General features: G+C 45.9%; 1 protein-coding gene across 1 annotated transcript in view; it reads left to right on the top strand.

Moving 5' to 3' along the window:
- The first annotated feature begins 435 nt into the window (after positions 1–435).
- Positions 436–13,076, top strand: part of DUSP4 (dual specificity phosphatase 4) — a 67,669-nt gene continuing 55,028 nt past the window's right edge. The window contains exons 1-2 of the mRNA XM_014311915.2: positions 436–513; positions 765–883. Of these exons, the coding sequence (XP_014167390.2) occupies positions 436–513; positions 765–883 (197 nt within the window). The remainder of the gene's footprint in view (positions 514–764; positions 884–13,076) is intronic.

Genomic DNA, 13,076 nt, shown 5'->3' with positions numbered 1-13,076 from the left:
GAAATCTTGCTTTTCTATGTTAATAGAAAAAAAACCCAGGAGTGGTGACATCTCTGGCAAAAAAACCCAAACAAGTAGAAATGTGAATGCAATTGTCCATTATGGTACTTAGAAGGATGAAAATAACAACTGAACACTGTGATTACAGGCCACAGGAAATAAGAAGGTGCTGTGAGTTGTTTCTGGGGTCCCTATTAGTCATTAGCCATTGCCTAGGAAACAATTTGTATCCCCTGAAATCCTCATTAAAGAATTGTCACGGATTTCTTCCTCTAAACTAGGCAGGTTCTTCCTTCCTTCAGCAAGCCTCTGTCCCCTAGGCTGAGCACTTACTGCTGCTGGGCATTAAGGGAGCTCTGGCACATATTTTCCTATTTGTTTTCAATTTACAGTAGGTTTGGTTTCTCGCTGTTCAGAGTGCTGTGGGGAGTGAATATGCTGAGTGGAAGCAGTCCTGGCCCAAAGATTGTGCAGCCAGAGGAGAGACTGCAAGAAGAGACCAAGACTACCAAGGTGAGTGGCAAAAGTAGAAATTTGAACTCCTGGTTCTCAAGCCGGCACTCCCTATGCATACACCAGGCTGCTTAATTTGACTTCCCTTGGAAGGGGAGTAAGGCCCCTCTCCACGGATTTGAGGTGCTCCTGAGAGCTGTAAGAGTTGATTTTGCCCCTGGTACGAGCCACTTCCCATACACAGCCACAGCAGGTGACTTACCAGGGTTTGTGCCTTCTGAGACTCACCCAGAGGTCTCCTGTGGTTGAAGGAGTGCCGGCTTCAGAAGGAGAAGTTGACGAGGGACATCCAAGAGGATGGAGCCAGGCTCTTCTCAGTGGTGCAAGTGGACAAGAGGCAGAAAGTGATGCACAGAATTTCCACTGAAACGTAAGGAAGAACTTCTTTACTGTGCACGTAACATTGCCCAAGAGATGTTGTGGAGCCTCTGTCACTGGAGAACACTCTGGACACAATCCTGTGCCATGTGCTCTGGAATGACCCTGCTTGAGCAGGGAGGTTGGACCACATGACCCACTGTGGTCCCTTCTAACCTGACCCATTCTGTGATTTGCAACATCTCTGCTGACTAATACCAAAATTCAATGATTTTACTATCTTACATCATCTCTCATCAGTCTCTAGTGGTTGTAGCACTTAATTTTAATGTCAAGTAGAAAGTGAGCCCCATTTTTAGTGATTATTCTGCTTCTGCGAGTGAAAGCTAGTGGGACCATAAGCATCTCTAGGCTGCCAGAATGTTGTTTGCTCTTTCTTTCAGCCAAATAAAAGCAGAGAGAGTCAGCCTAATAAAACAGCGTATCATAAGATCTTGTCAGTGATCAGCAAACAATTCTGAAAAGGAAGGATGGCAGAAAGGCACTGGCACTATTAGCTTTGAATCGTAGCAGTGAGATAAAGAGTGAAAACTCCTCCTTTTTGTGCTAAAGGAGAGAGGATCCCCAGCTTGCATCTGCTCTGGGGTCTTCCTGACACTGGTGGTTCCTGTCCCCAGCAGGAGTGAAGCCAGAATGCATCCAGAGAAGGTGCTTTGGTTCACCAGGCTTCCAGGAGTGATGAAGTTCTGCCACAAGACTGTTGTCTTCATCGTGTTTGTCTCAATTGCTCTCTTGAAATGAACCTTGCCCAGAGATTGAGTTTTCTGATAGAGCCCCATGTTGTCTGTTATCTCACCATGTCCTTAAACTCCATGCTCACTCTTCAGCACAGGGTAGGCATGTCTGGTGCCTTTGCAAAGGTTGGATGGAACAGGTCCCCTGGCAACCCTGGGAAGCAGAATTTGGATCGTGCTGGAGAGTTCTCTTGGTGCAGCCTGGGCCTTCCAGTAAGTGTGATGTGTGAGTGTTGGAGAGGGAGAAAACACCACAGACCTGAGGCTCAGGCTCTCCAGGGCCTCTTTCCTAGCTTTTCAGGTGAAGAATGGCTTTAATATCACCCTTGTTTCTGCCCCCAGCTCCTCTTTGCAAACCATCACTGTGCTGGTGCTGGGGCTGTTTGGAAGAGGAATATTGCCATGGGCTCCCAGAGAAATTGCCGTGTGCTGTGCTCACATCAGCTGCATCTCTCCTGGGGGTGAGTTTCTCTCTTTCAGGGGCTGATCACCTGCAAGCCGCCCTGGAGCACTGAGCTCTTGCAGCCAGGGACTTCAGGTGCTGACCACTGTGAGTGGAAGAGGGCTGGCAGTGGTTGTGCCATGTTGCCCACTTGCACCTGCACCAGCCTTCATGCTGCCCATATGATGCCATAGGTAGGAGTTTGAGAGCTGCTGCAGATGTTGTTTGAGGGAAAACTGCCTGGAGAATGGTGTATTTGTCACTTGGATGCTGGCCATGACAGGAAAAGCACATGGTTCTTCCCTTCCTTGTGCTCTCTGCCCGTAGACACCATGGCAGCCTGGGAACAGCCAGGATTTATTCTGGTGTCTTAGCCTGTGTTGTCCTGGTGAAGGGTGTGTCCTATTCAACCTTTCTGTCCCTCCAGGGTTCCTGTGAAGATTTCCTGCTTTCTGCCATAAAGGGGGCCAAAAGTGCGTAAGGAAATGGCAATTTCTGAGGCAGCCACACTTAACAATTTCATCAATTAATCAGGAGGAAACTAAGGAAGAGAATGGGAAGCAGATGCTCGGAGCAGGACAAGGCTATGAATGATTGATGCCATCTAAGAGACAAGGCAGAATTTACTCCAGGAGAGACCTCAGCCTGGGGCTGAGGCAACTTCCTATGCAAGAGTTCATTACTGCAGAATGATGGCAGGGAGCCAGGACTGGCTTCCTAGGTGAACATCCAGTCCAGTAGTTAGAAGATTATGAGGTACACTGCAGAAATACAGGTAGGCTCAGAAAGGCACATGAAGACTCACGGAGAGATGGAACAGAAATCATATACTGATTTTCCATACCACATGTGACAGTTCTGTTGGACCTAAGAAAAATTGGATTTTTGATGTTCCCCAGTCAAAGTTACAAGTAGGTGTGGTCTCTTCAAGATGTTAATATCCTGCTGCATTTGTGGTCATGGTTTGTTAGCTGACCTGAGTGTTTGCTGCAGTCCAAATGCAGGACTGCAGCACATGCATCCAACAACCAGGACTGCCCTGAAGCATTGCCTATGTGTGCAAGGCAGCTGAGGGAGAGGTTGGATTTCTTCTGGGTGTCCATGGTGGGAATAAAGGCTGTAGAGGTCTTAACCAAAGGTATCAGATCTTGTTCAAGCCCTGCTGAGAGCAGCAATGATGAAGGGAGGAAATCAGGCAATGATTCTCCAGGTTATGGTAAATCTTTGCTCTTCTCTTGCAACTTGGTTGGAATGATAATGAAAAGTTCTTAAAGATGAGACAAGGGAATGAAAAATGTCATGATGAGAGAGAAATTTTTTAGACTAACTTGGAATCCATGCCTTTTTTCTTTGCTTTTAAAACATATTTTCTATGTGTTTTTTTTCCTTCGTGGCATTTTTTAATATTGTTCTTTCAATTTCCCTCCACATTTAACAATCCTGCTTTTTTGTTGTTGTTGTTTTCTGGTAGAAGCAACTAACTGAACCAAATAATGAAAACAGCATTGTTAGCATCCCTTCTATATGCAGCACAGCTTTTCTCTATATGAATTCATGTGACACTGTATTCTTTCCTTAACACTTTCATTTAAGTGATTGCCAGAACAGACCTTTTGCATAAATCAGCAAGAGAAAACAAACCATCTCTTGCTATAACCATTTGTTCCTTTTACCTCAGTAATAAATCCCTCCTGGGAATAAGGAGTTCATGTAATTTATCACTGATCCTTGTAATGCACATTGTAGTACTGTATTTCACATGCCTGGAGTGCATCTTTTGATTAGAGCAGGCATCAGCTTTCTGCTTGTAAAAGCAAATGAAAATATGGTCTCAATGGCAGAGTTGAAATGAGTATTAATTGCATTAAATAATCAGTGGGTGAAAGGGCAGGATTCCAATAATCAAAGTGTTCCTAAGGAGAAAAGCTAATCAGAAATGTTAGAACGAGATTAAATTTGTTGTCTTTCCTAGGATGGATTTATTGTCTTTAATGATATCAGCCCTGTGGCTTTTCCTTTTCTGATACATTCAAAAACCATTAAGTACACATGCCAGCTTGCATTATGGGTACCTGAGATATAAGACATTTCAGCCTTTGATTTCTTTCAGTTAATTAATTTTAGGCCTTTTCTTTGGTAAGAAGTTTCACACAAAACAAACAGGATTAAGCAGCTTTTCCAAAGCGAGGGAAACTCTGGGTTCTTCCAGGTGCAGTTTTCTGCCAGGTTCAGGGATGAGCAGGGACATGCATCTTTCTGCATGTGTCAGGTCAGGCTGGTGGTCCATGATGGTTCAACACTACAGGTATGTCAAGTCTGTGTCAGAAAGAGGAACAAAATGTCAAGGCCTCAGCCAGCACAACTTTCATGAGCAATGGCAGCCTCACTCTGCCCAGGTGCCATGGCCAGTGGGCCAGAAGTGGGCCAGAAGCTCTGTTCTCAGGAAGCCTTTTCCAAGTAGCATCTCAAGCTTTCAGTTGGAAAGGGATGGTGTGAGGAGCAAATAAATAGGCTCAGGGGTGCTTCTTAGATGTGAGGTGTTGGGAAGTTGCTTGCCTGAGTTATGGGCACGGCCTCTTTTACTGTGAGAGCTCAGCACTTCAGGTGCCTTCCCTTGCCTCTCCTGATAGTGTCTTCCACCTGGCAAGCAAGTAAAGAGAGAAGTGAGAAGATCAGAAACCCCAAAAATACCATCAGGCAGATCTTCAACCATCCTGCTCAGCTGCTGTCTAAACCTTGGGAAAGTCATAAACTGGGCAAAGGGTTAGTTCTTCCCCTAGGCAGTGTGTTACCCTCAAGTCTGTTCCTTACCTGTGGGTCAGGATTGAGTGATGGCCATTTCCTAGGATGACTGGGGAAGGCATTCCAAGGGTAAAAATCCTGAAGTCTTACACCAGACTGTGAGAGGCACCTACAGGGGATCGTCAGCCCTCCCTCCCACGATGTCTTGGGTGATGACCCTTGTTGCTGTAACTCCTAGGCACACAGTAAAGAGGTTTTGATTCCTTTCCACCTCTCTCACTTTCTAACATCCTGCTGACATGCCAAATACATGACTTTTGTGTTGGTCTGCTGAAATGAGAAATGGTATGGGGTAAGTGAATTGAACATCAGACTGAGTGAAGGAAGGGCAGTTAGTTGTGTGGTCTAACCCATAAAAGTCTCCAGAAACCTGACTGCAATCAGACACCACTTTATTAGCTGGACTGTGCTAATTATAAGCCAGTGCAGTGGGAGAGTGAGGAGAAGGAGTGATGTGCTCTCTTGGGCACTGAGAGCCTTGTGACAGGCTTAGATTCCCTTTAGCAGCAAACCTTTGTGTCACATTTCCAGACCACAGAAGCTGAAAGTCCTTTGTGCACAGGGTAGAATGCTAAGGGTCAGCTGTGGTTAACCTGCAGATAACAGGACAAAAGCAAGTATATGTCCATCTGAATAGACTGCAGAGTCAATTACACCCATGGTGAGGGCTTGGCTCATGCTCAAACCCAGGGTGTCACAAGAAGGGGTGACAAATGCACTGCAGAAAGTTGATGTGCTTTGCTTTGCTGTGTGCTGCTTACATGGATGACAAGGTTCTCAGAGGAAACTCTTGTAATCACAGCATCAGTGTGAAGCTCCTCTGGCCAGGAGTGGACAAACTTGGATTAACCTTGGCATAACCAAGGTCAGAAACAAATCAGAGTAATGTACTTGTGTGCACATGTATCCACCACTGGTATGACTAGGAATACTGCTCCAAAATTGCTGAATTAAGTAAACTTCTGGAAACTCTCTGATTTCCTGAGAAAAGTGATCTGTCTGTATTTGAAGTTGTTTGGGGTTTTTTTTGTTGTGACTCAGCAGCACCTTAAAAATATTGATCAATTTGTTGTGGTCAGACACTAAATGGCTTTTTAAATTAAGGAACAGTGGCACTGGACTTAAAAAGTGTGGCTCTTTATAAATCAGAGGGCCTGGTCATTGTGATATGTTAGATGCTGCTCACTTCTGAAAAGTCAGGAAAAACAAGCATGAGAGAGCCATTACAGTGCCTGCACATTGCCTGCATGGATGTGGACATGGATGTGGACTGCCAGCTGGGAAAGCCTTTGGCTGTGGCTCTGCACAGAGTAGTGAACCGGGCAGCAGTTTGGTTTCTTTCCCTGAAAGAGCTACACTGGTCTGATTGCAGAAAGGGGCACAGGTACTTCCTTGATATTTCCATTTAAAAGATGGGGCTGATCCTTAGGAATACATTATTCACTCAAGCAGCTGTGTCCTTGGTGCCTGCCTGGCCCTGGCTTGATGTACTTGCAAAATTGCAGCTTGGATGAGTTGCTTCTTTCCCAGAACAAGGTGAAGCAAAATGATGGATTAAAAAAATTCTGACATCTTCAGGACTCTTTCTGCTTTGAAGCAGAATGTGATATTTGGTAGAAGAAAGTCAGCTCAGGGTCATGCTTTCCTAGCTCTAACTAGGGGTTGCATTGATCAAAGCTGTTTTTTTTTTTTTTTGAGTCAAAACCTCCTGCTGTAAAACATCAAGCAGAGAGTCTGAAAGTGGGTAAATCTGCTCAGCTCAGACCACAGATGTCTTAGTGTTTTGGAGGATGCAAAGAGCATCTTTATTCTGAATGCTTTGGGCAGAGCAATTCCAGAGTGGAAGGGGCTGAAGGAACTATGGGGTATCATGGACACAAAACCGGTCTCAGTACTGCTGTAACTAATTCAAAGGAAAAACTTTCTCTTGGCTTCTGCTGAAGGGAAGTGATGGCTGGGGTAGATACTTCCTCAGTCATGGTCTCCAGTTTGCCAAAAAAGGGCATTTAAATAGATGAGATGAGTATCAATGGAACCAGAGGACTCCTCAGCTCCTTCACCCATGGGCTGGCCTCTGCTGACCTTTTACAAGCAGTCGGAGGAACTAGCACTGCTGTGGGCTGTGTTTCAGATGGTGAGTAAAGCAAGGGAAACCAACTGTGTTCATGTAAGAGGTGAGGATGTAGTTGCATCCTCTGGGGACCTGCTTTCCTTGCTGCAGGTGAGCCTGCCTCCCTCATGGGAGAACTGAGGGCTGAACTGAATGGAGGTCTGCTCTCTCCTTCTAGGGGAATGTGTCTTCTTATCTTTTTGCAAATTTTCTTCTCTTTCCCAAGGAAAAGCCTCCCATTCAGCTCTGCCTTCAGAAAGAAGAGCCGTGGAATGATGTCTGAAGACAAGATGCTTGTTAGCAGGGCCACTGGTGCTAACAAGAGTCAGACCAGCTTAGAAAAGTTAAATACAAGTGCTCTATAAGCTTGGCTTTCCTAATTAGAACTGGATTGTGAGCTTAGTTGTGAACCCATCCACATCTCTGTCTTGGCTCTGGCTGTCCCAGCTTGCAGCACTGCCTGGCTGTGGTTCAGGTGAAACAACAGTCAGGGAATACTTCCTGGATGGATGGACAGACAAGAGAGTTTAGCTGTATGGATGTAAATTCTGCTGTGCTGCTCCAGGCCAGAGAGGGAACCTTGGCCCACATTATTTCCCAGCCCAGACAAAGCTACTCGGATTTCAGCTCATGGTCAAGACCTGTTGAAGCAGTGATGCCTTTGAGTCACACTACAGAGGCTGCTGGAGAGATGAGCAGCAGCACTTCCAGCATGCTGCAGCCCCTAGGGAGGGAACTTTGGCAGCTGAGACATGGGGAGCTGCAAGTGCTGGTGCAGGGTCCCATGTGCCATCCTCTGGAAGCCCACCTTGGTATTTGAGTCAGAATGACTCTTCTTTCCCTTTCTGAGTCACTGCCACTGTCTATTTTTGGCTTGTGCTTTAGGAAGAGTGGGTTGATGAGAATGAGATAAAGAGGTCAAAGCTGGTACCAAGGGGTGCATACCAAGATGTTTGCCATTGCTGGATGAGTCCAGTTGGGCTATACATTGTGACTCTGCTGTATATAGTTCTGGGAAGTAGACTGAGGCAGGAGTCCAGCACTGCTTGGGTTCGCTGAGCCCAAAGGATTGGGATGGGGTTGAGATTGCCTCCAGTAGTGAAGATTTTTCAGGTGCCCTGGTGCCCTGCTGTGAAATGCATGCCCCTGAAATAGTCTCAGAGTTCAGCCTTTGCTTGGAGAAGACCTGAGGGAACTCAAGAAAAGTTCATCTTTTGCTCTCTGGCCAGAAGATGACTCTGGAAAGAGGGGACTCACCCTCTTTCCCCTCTGGAAAGAGGGGACTCATTACTGTTAGGTGACACCTGGTATCTGTACCTCAGAACAGCACAGGCACAGGTTTTAATCCAAATACCTCATCTCCTGAAGGGGTTCCATTCTTCCCTCTTGGATATTAGGTAGGGAGAAAGATTCTCCATCTGGAAGGACCTGACTCTGTCCATGGACTTCACAATACTGAGCTTGAAGGAGATGGCTGAAAGCAGGTGGGAAGACTCCCCAGCACCCTGGTGAATAAAGTGGCAGTCCATTTGCACTGAAGGCTTTGGAAAAGAGGAGGTTCTGGGATCCAGCCTTTTGGGGAGCAGGCTACAGACTCTCTATATAAGAAGTGTTACTGGCAGTGTTTGAACTTGAGCTGATGGCTGCCGTATCCTGGCTGAGCACAGACTGCATTAAAAATGGCATTGAGAATAACCTCCAGGCAGAGGAAGATCTTTGTCCACTCAGAGAATGAGAGATTGCTTCTGATAAAGATAGACCTCAATGTGGGGGCCAACACAGCCTTCAAAGTGGTGGTCACTGGGGCTTCCACTCTGCTCCTGTGGGAGGGAGCAGAGAGGAAGTGAGAGACATTAAACAATCTATCATTTTAAAATTAAGTGCTGTCTCCTCAGTTCACGGGCGAGCTTGGAAAGTAATGTACCACCAATAAAAAGAGCAGAAACCAGCCCTGAGAGAGGCAAACCTCTGAATGGGCTCTGCTAATGCTCTCCAGCTGTGTATGCCATGGCCTCGGTGTTTGGTGTCAGCAGGGTCCTCTCAGGGTGTCACTACCCTGTATTCACTCCAGAACAACCATTTTATCTCTGAATATTCATTTAGACAAGTCAGATGAAGAAACTGTGCACATGAGCTGCCCTCTCAAGAAAGGGGACTGAAATTCTTGTTAATTAGGCTATAACAGTAATGAAAGAAGGTGGCTGAACGGTCTGAAAGACAGAGAAAGCAGAGCTGGAAAATGTCAGGTAAGGCACAAGGTAAGATGTCATGATTAAATGGAAGCCAAAACACCCCCTAACATGCACAGGGTAAGGTCCTGCAAAAGACACCCTTAATTTATTAATCTAGCAGAAATTACTCTTTCTAATTTTAGCTCAGCTTTGCTGCCTGCATGTGATGAATGTTCCTGTGTGGGAGTGCACTGGAACATGGGGCAGCAAATGCTTGCTGGAGGGGTGGCTTTCAGGCAGTGGCTGTGACCCAGCAAGCAGTGTTCCTGGGCTTCCCATCAGGGCTCCACACCTCAGCAGGCTTCACCGTGCCCCTGCTGCTCTGTCCTGGAGCTGGCCCTGGGGAACAGCATGAGCCTTCCTGTCAAGAAACAAAGGGACAAGGGGGTCTGTGAGTCTCAAGATGGATTCCCCATCACAGCAAGGGAATACACTGGGAATGGTGCTCTCACAGGACCACCAGTCAGGCACTGGTTTTATTGGAATAAGAATTGATGTTAGGAAGAAGGAAAAACATTTATGTTCCGTGTCAAAAGCGTGCAATAGAAACACAGCATGCCAAGGCAAGAGCCCTGTCCCCAGTGGAACATACATCTCCTCTTAATTAAATCTCCTGCAGCCAGCAAGCCCCATTCAGTCCCAGCAGTGAGCTGAGGATGATGTATGAGCTAAGCCTTTCCAACCCACCCACGCTACACATCTCTGCTTGCTCTGTGCTGGTGGGCTGCTCAGGATAATGGCAAAGCCAGATGCAGGGAGAAAGTCCCTCCACTGGTAAACAAATGATTTACAATATTTTTTTTTTTAGATCTGCTCCCTCCCTGCCCTCTTGGAAATATTGAGCATGAGAAATTTCAAACAGTTAGGAGGTTTGAAAATGACTCCTACTGCATCTGCACAGCTGTATCATCCATAGCTTGTGGGAGAATGTGTTTTCCACGAATGGTTACAAAAATGGAGAGCCAGCTTATGTGCTGTGGGTCTGTAAGGGGTCTCTGAGCCAGCCAGTTACCTTCCCTGGAGCTTCCTATCAGTCAGAGAGGCCAAGGTCTTCACCTGCCTGTTACCTTACCTTTTTACTTTACCTTCACATGGAAGGCCAGAAAACCTGTCCTGACTTTTTGAAGCCCCACTGTGTTTTAGAAATCATCCCTTCCATTTGATGATGACCACTGTTGTTCTGAGGTGGACAGAGCATCCTGTCTCCTGGAAGAGAAGTCAGGAAACAGCTGAAACCTCTTTTTTTTTTGCCAGTACTGCAACCAAGAAAGTAAATTTCTCCTTTTCAGGGGTCAAGTCATATATAGCAATGGCTCTGGCTCTTCACGGTCTTCTCTGGCTGCTTATGCAGTTTCTCCTGCCTCAGTCACACAGAGAGGCTTTCTGATAAACCCCATGAAGCCCTCTGTGCCATGCTGGTCGTGCATTTCAGTGAGCTCAAAGAGGTCCAGGTTTTGCATGAAGGCTTGAGCCTGTCGTTCAGTTTGCAGAATGCAAACACGTTGCCTCTGCACACTCGTCTCTGGTCCTCGTGTCCTTGCTGGAACATACCTAGATGAAGTCCAGAAGCACTTTCCAGCGTTAGATCATCTCCCTGCAATCCTAGTAAGGATAATTAGTCTTTTTATCATCCCCATTTGCCACCATTCTTGGGATCAAAGCTCCTGAAAGCTGTATTACCCTGACTTTCAGCAAATGCATGTGTGTGGGCAGTTGCATTTGCAGAGTGGTTTCAGGAGGACTAGGCTAAAGATCTTCTGCTTGCCAAAGTCTGCAGGTGAGTCTTTGCTGATTTTCATTCATCTTCTTTGCTCTGTTCCTAATGGAAGTCTGCTTCTCACAGGGTGTAAACAGCATGCCAGGTGTTTCTGCAAAGTTAAGGCAATTAATTGAACCAACCACTCCTGCTGCCCAAGCAATTTAAGACAGTTCTTTGCTTTTGCTATTATTTCCTTGATCAAGAAATAAGATTGTTGTTCTCCAAGGGAATGAAGAAAGAGAGACTCAGGGAAAAGTTTGGGGAAAGAAGATTTAAAAAAAAAAAAGGTTTAAAAAGTTACCCTGGTCCTTCTTTTTGGATGACTCCACTAGAATTTAACTCTTTCCTTCCAGTGAGAATTTTGTCCCATTTATGTTACTATTAAAATCTGATTTGTTCAACTTTTTGAGTGGCAGAAACAAGGCAGTGTAGCACACCTACATCTCCCTGCTGTAAGATCTCAAATCCAAATTTGATGAGATTTGTTGCAATGAGGCATTACTGTTTTCATGCTTGCTTCTTTTCAGCAGACCTGTCACACTGGCATAGCAATCTAGGTTTTGGCTTTTCTGTTTTCTTTCTGGTTTTGAAAAATCCATCAGCTGTAAATGTTGGCTCCACTGATGGGGGAAAAGATAAACAAGGCTCTCAGCCCTGGGAGAAATCTGCCAGCCTTGGGAAACTTAACCTCAATGCTCAAAAAAACCCATAACCTCTTCATGGAGGAAAGGTACCACATGGTGAGCTGAAAGCTGAAACAGTGTTAGAACCAGGTTTGTGATCTTGAGGCTTTTTAAAAGTTGATCCTTTTTCTTATGACAGAGCCAAAGATTTGGCATACATTCCCAAAACTAAACCCCGGTCCCGTACTCGCAGCACCTGGGCAAGGTGGGCCTCGATGGATGAGGGCCAGGTTCAGCCAGGAGCAAAGATCATCAGTCAAGTTCCTGGTGACAAGGCATGTCCTAGGTCAACTCAGGAGGCCAGCCTGCAGAGGAGAGGCCAGACCCACAGGTCTGTGGCCAGGAATGGGCGTATCTGTGGCTGAGCAGAACCATAGCACAGCTTAAGCAGGAAAGGAGAATCCAGGACTGTGCTGATATGGAAGCTTTGGGTGTGACTATGTTTATATGCAGCCACGGCCTTGGTAAGTCAGGAAACCTGGCTCACAGCCCTCTTTGTGGGCAGCTGGACCGTACTGTTGAGTTAATAAACCAGGAAACTTGAAATCAAGTGCACTGAATCCCCATATTTATTGACTTGAAATATTCAAGTTGCGTCTTCTTGGTAGGTCCCTGGGAATCCCCGTGCAGCTGGATGGCTGCAAAGCCAGGTGAGTCATTCCAGTGTAAAAGTGATCCTTCTATGAGAATAGCTGAAGGACAAGAGAAACTGTTATTGATTCTTTTCTTATCCAGTAATTGTGGAAAGTACAGGGCATTCAGAAGGTGCTAATGAGCAGTGATGGAAGGCTTGGTGCATATGCATCTTTCTTTGGATGGGAGAGTATGCTTCCTGAGAAGCCTGTGCTGGCTGTTAGTGGCTAAAGAGACCTGTGCTGAAAAAAGAGATATGCAGATTTGGAGGAATTGTGCTTTTCCCTTCATGTGATTTCCAGCAGGAAAGATCATAGCATCATAAAGCAATATAGGTAGAACAGAACTTTTGGAGATTTTCCTTCAAAACTTGGATCAAGCAGGCCCACCCTAACTGCTACATCATGTTGTTCAGAACAATTAAAGCATCTCCTCCTCCTCTGGATTTACAGAATGTCTCTGCAAGTTAGGGATCAGAAAGGAGCCGGGTCCAAAATGCCAACGGGAACAGGCCTGGTTTCAGCATGCATTTCATTTATTTATTTTTCTGAAGAAACAATTCAAGTGCTGGACCTTATTCACAATGCAGCTTAACACACAAGTTTGGCTCATTCTTATTTGTGGTGCATTGTTGTCAGGAAAACCCTTTTCCCTTTCTCTTCTTTCAGTGATCTGCATCAATGAAAGGAGGGATTCAGCCTCCTCTCACGTGCCTGCCTCACGCCCTAGGAGAGTTCTGCAGTCAGTGCTGGACTACAGGCAGCATGCAAGGTCTTTGGACCATACCTGCC

This window comes from Geospiza fortis, unplaced genomic scaffold (assembly GCF_000277835.1).
Source record: "Geospiza fortis unplaced genomic scaffold, GeoFor_1.0 scaffold11, whole genome shotgun sequence".
Lineage (NCBI taxonomy): Eukaryota > Metazoa > Chordata > Aves > Passeriformes > Thraupidae > Geospiza > Geospiza fortis.
Note: the sequence above shows the minus strand (reverse complement) of the source record. Positions and strands in the feature narration are given on the sequence as shown.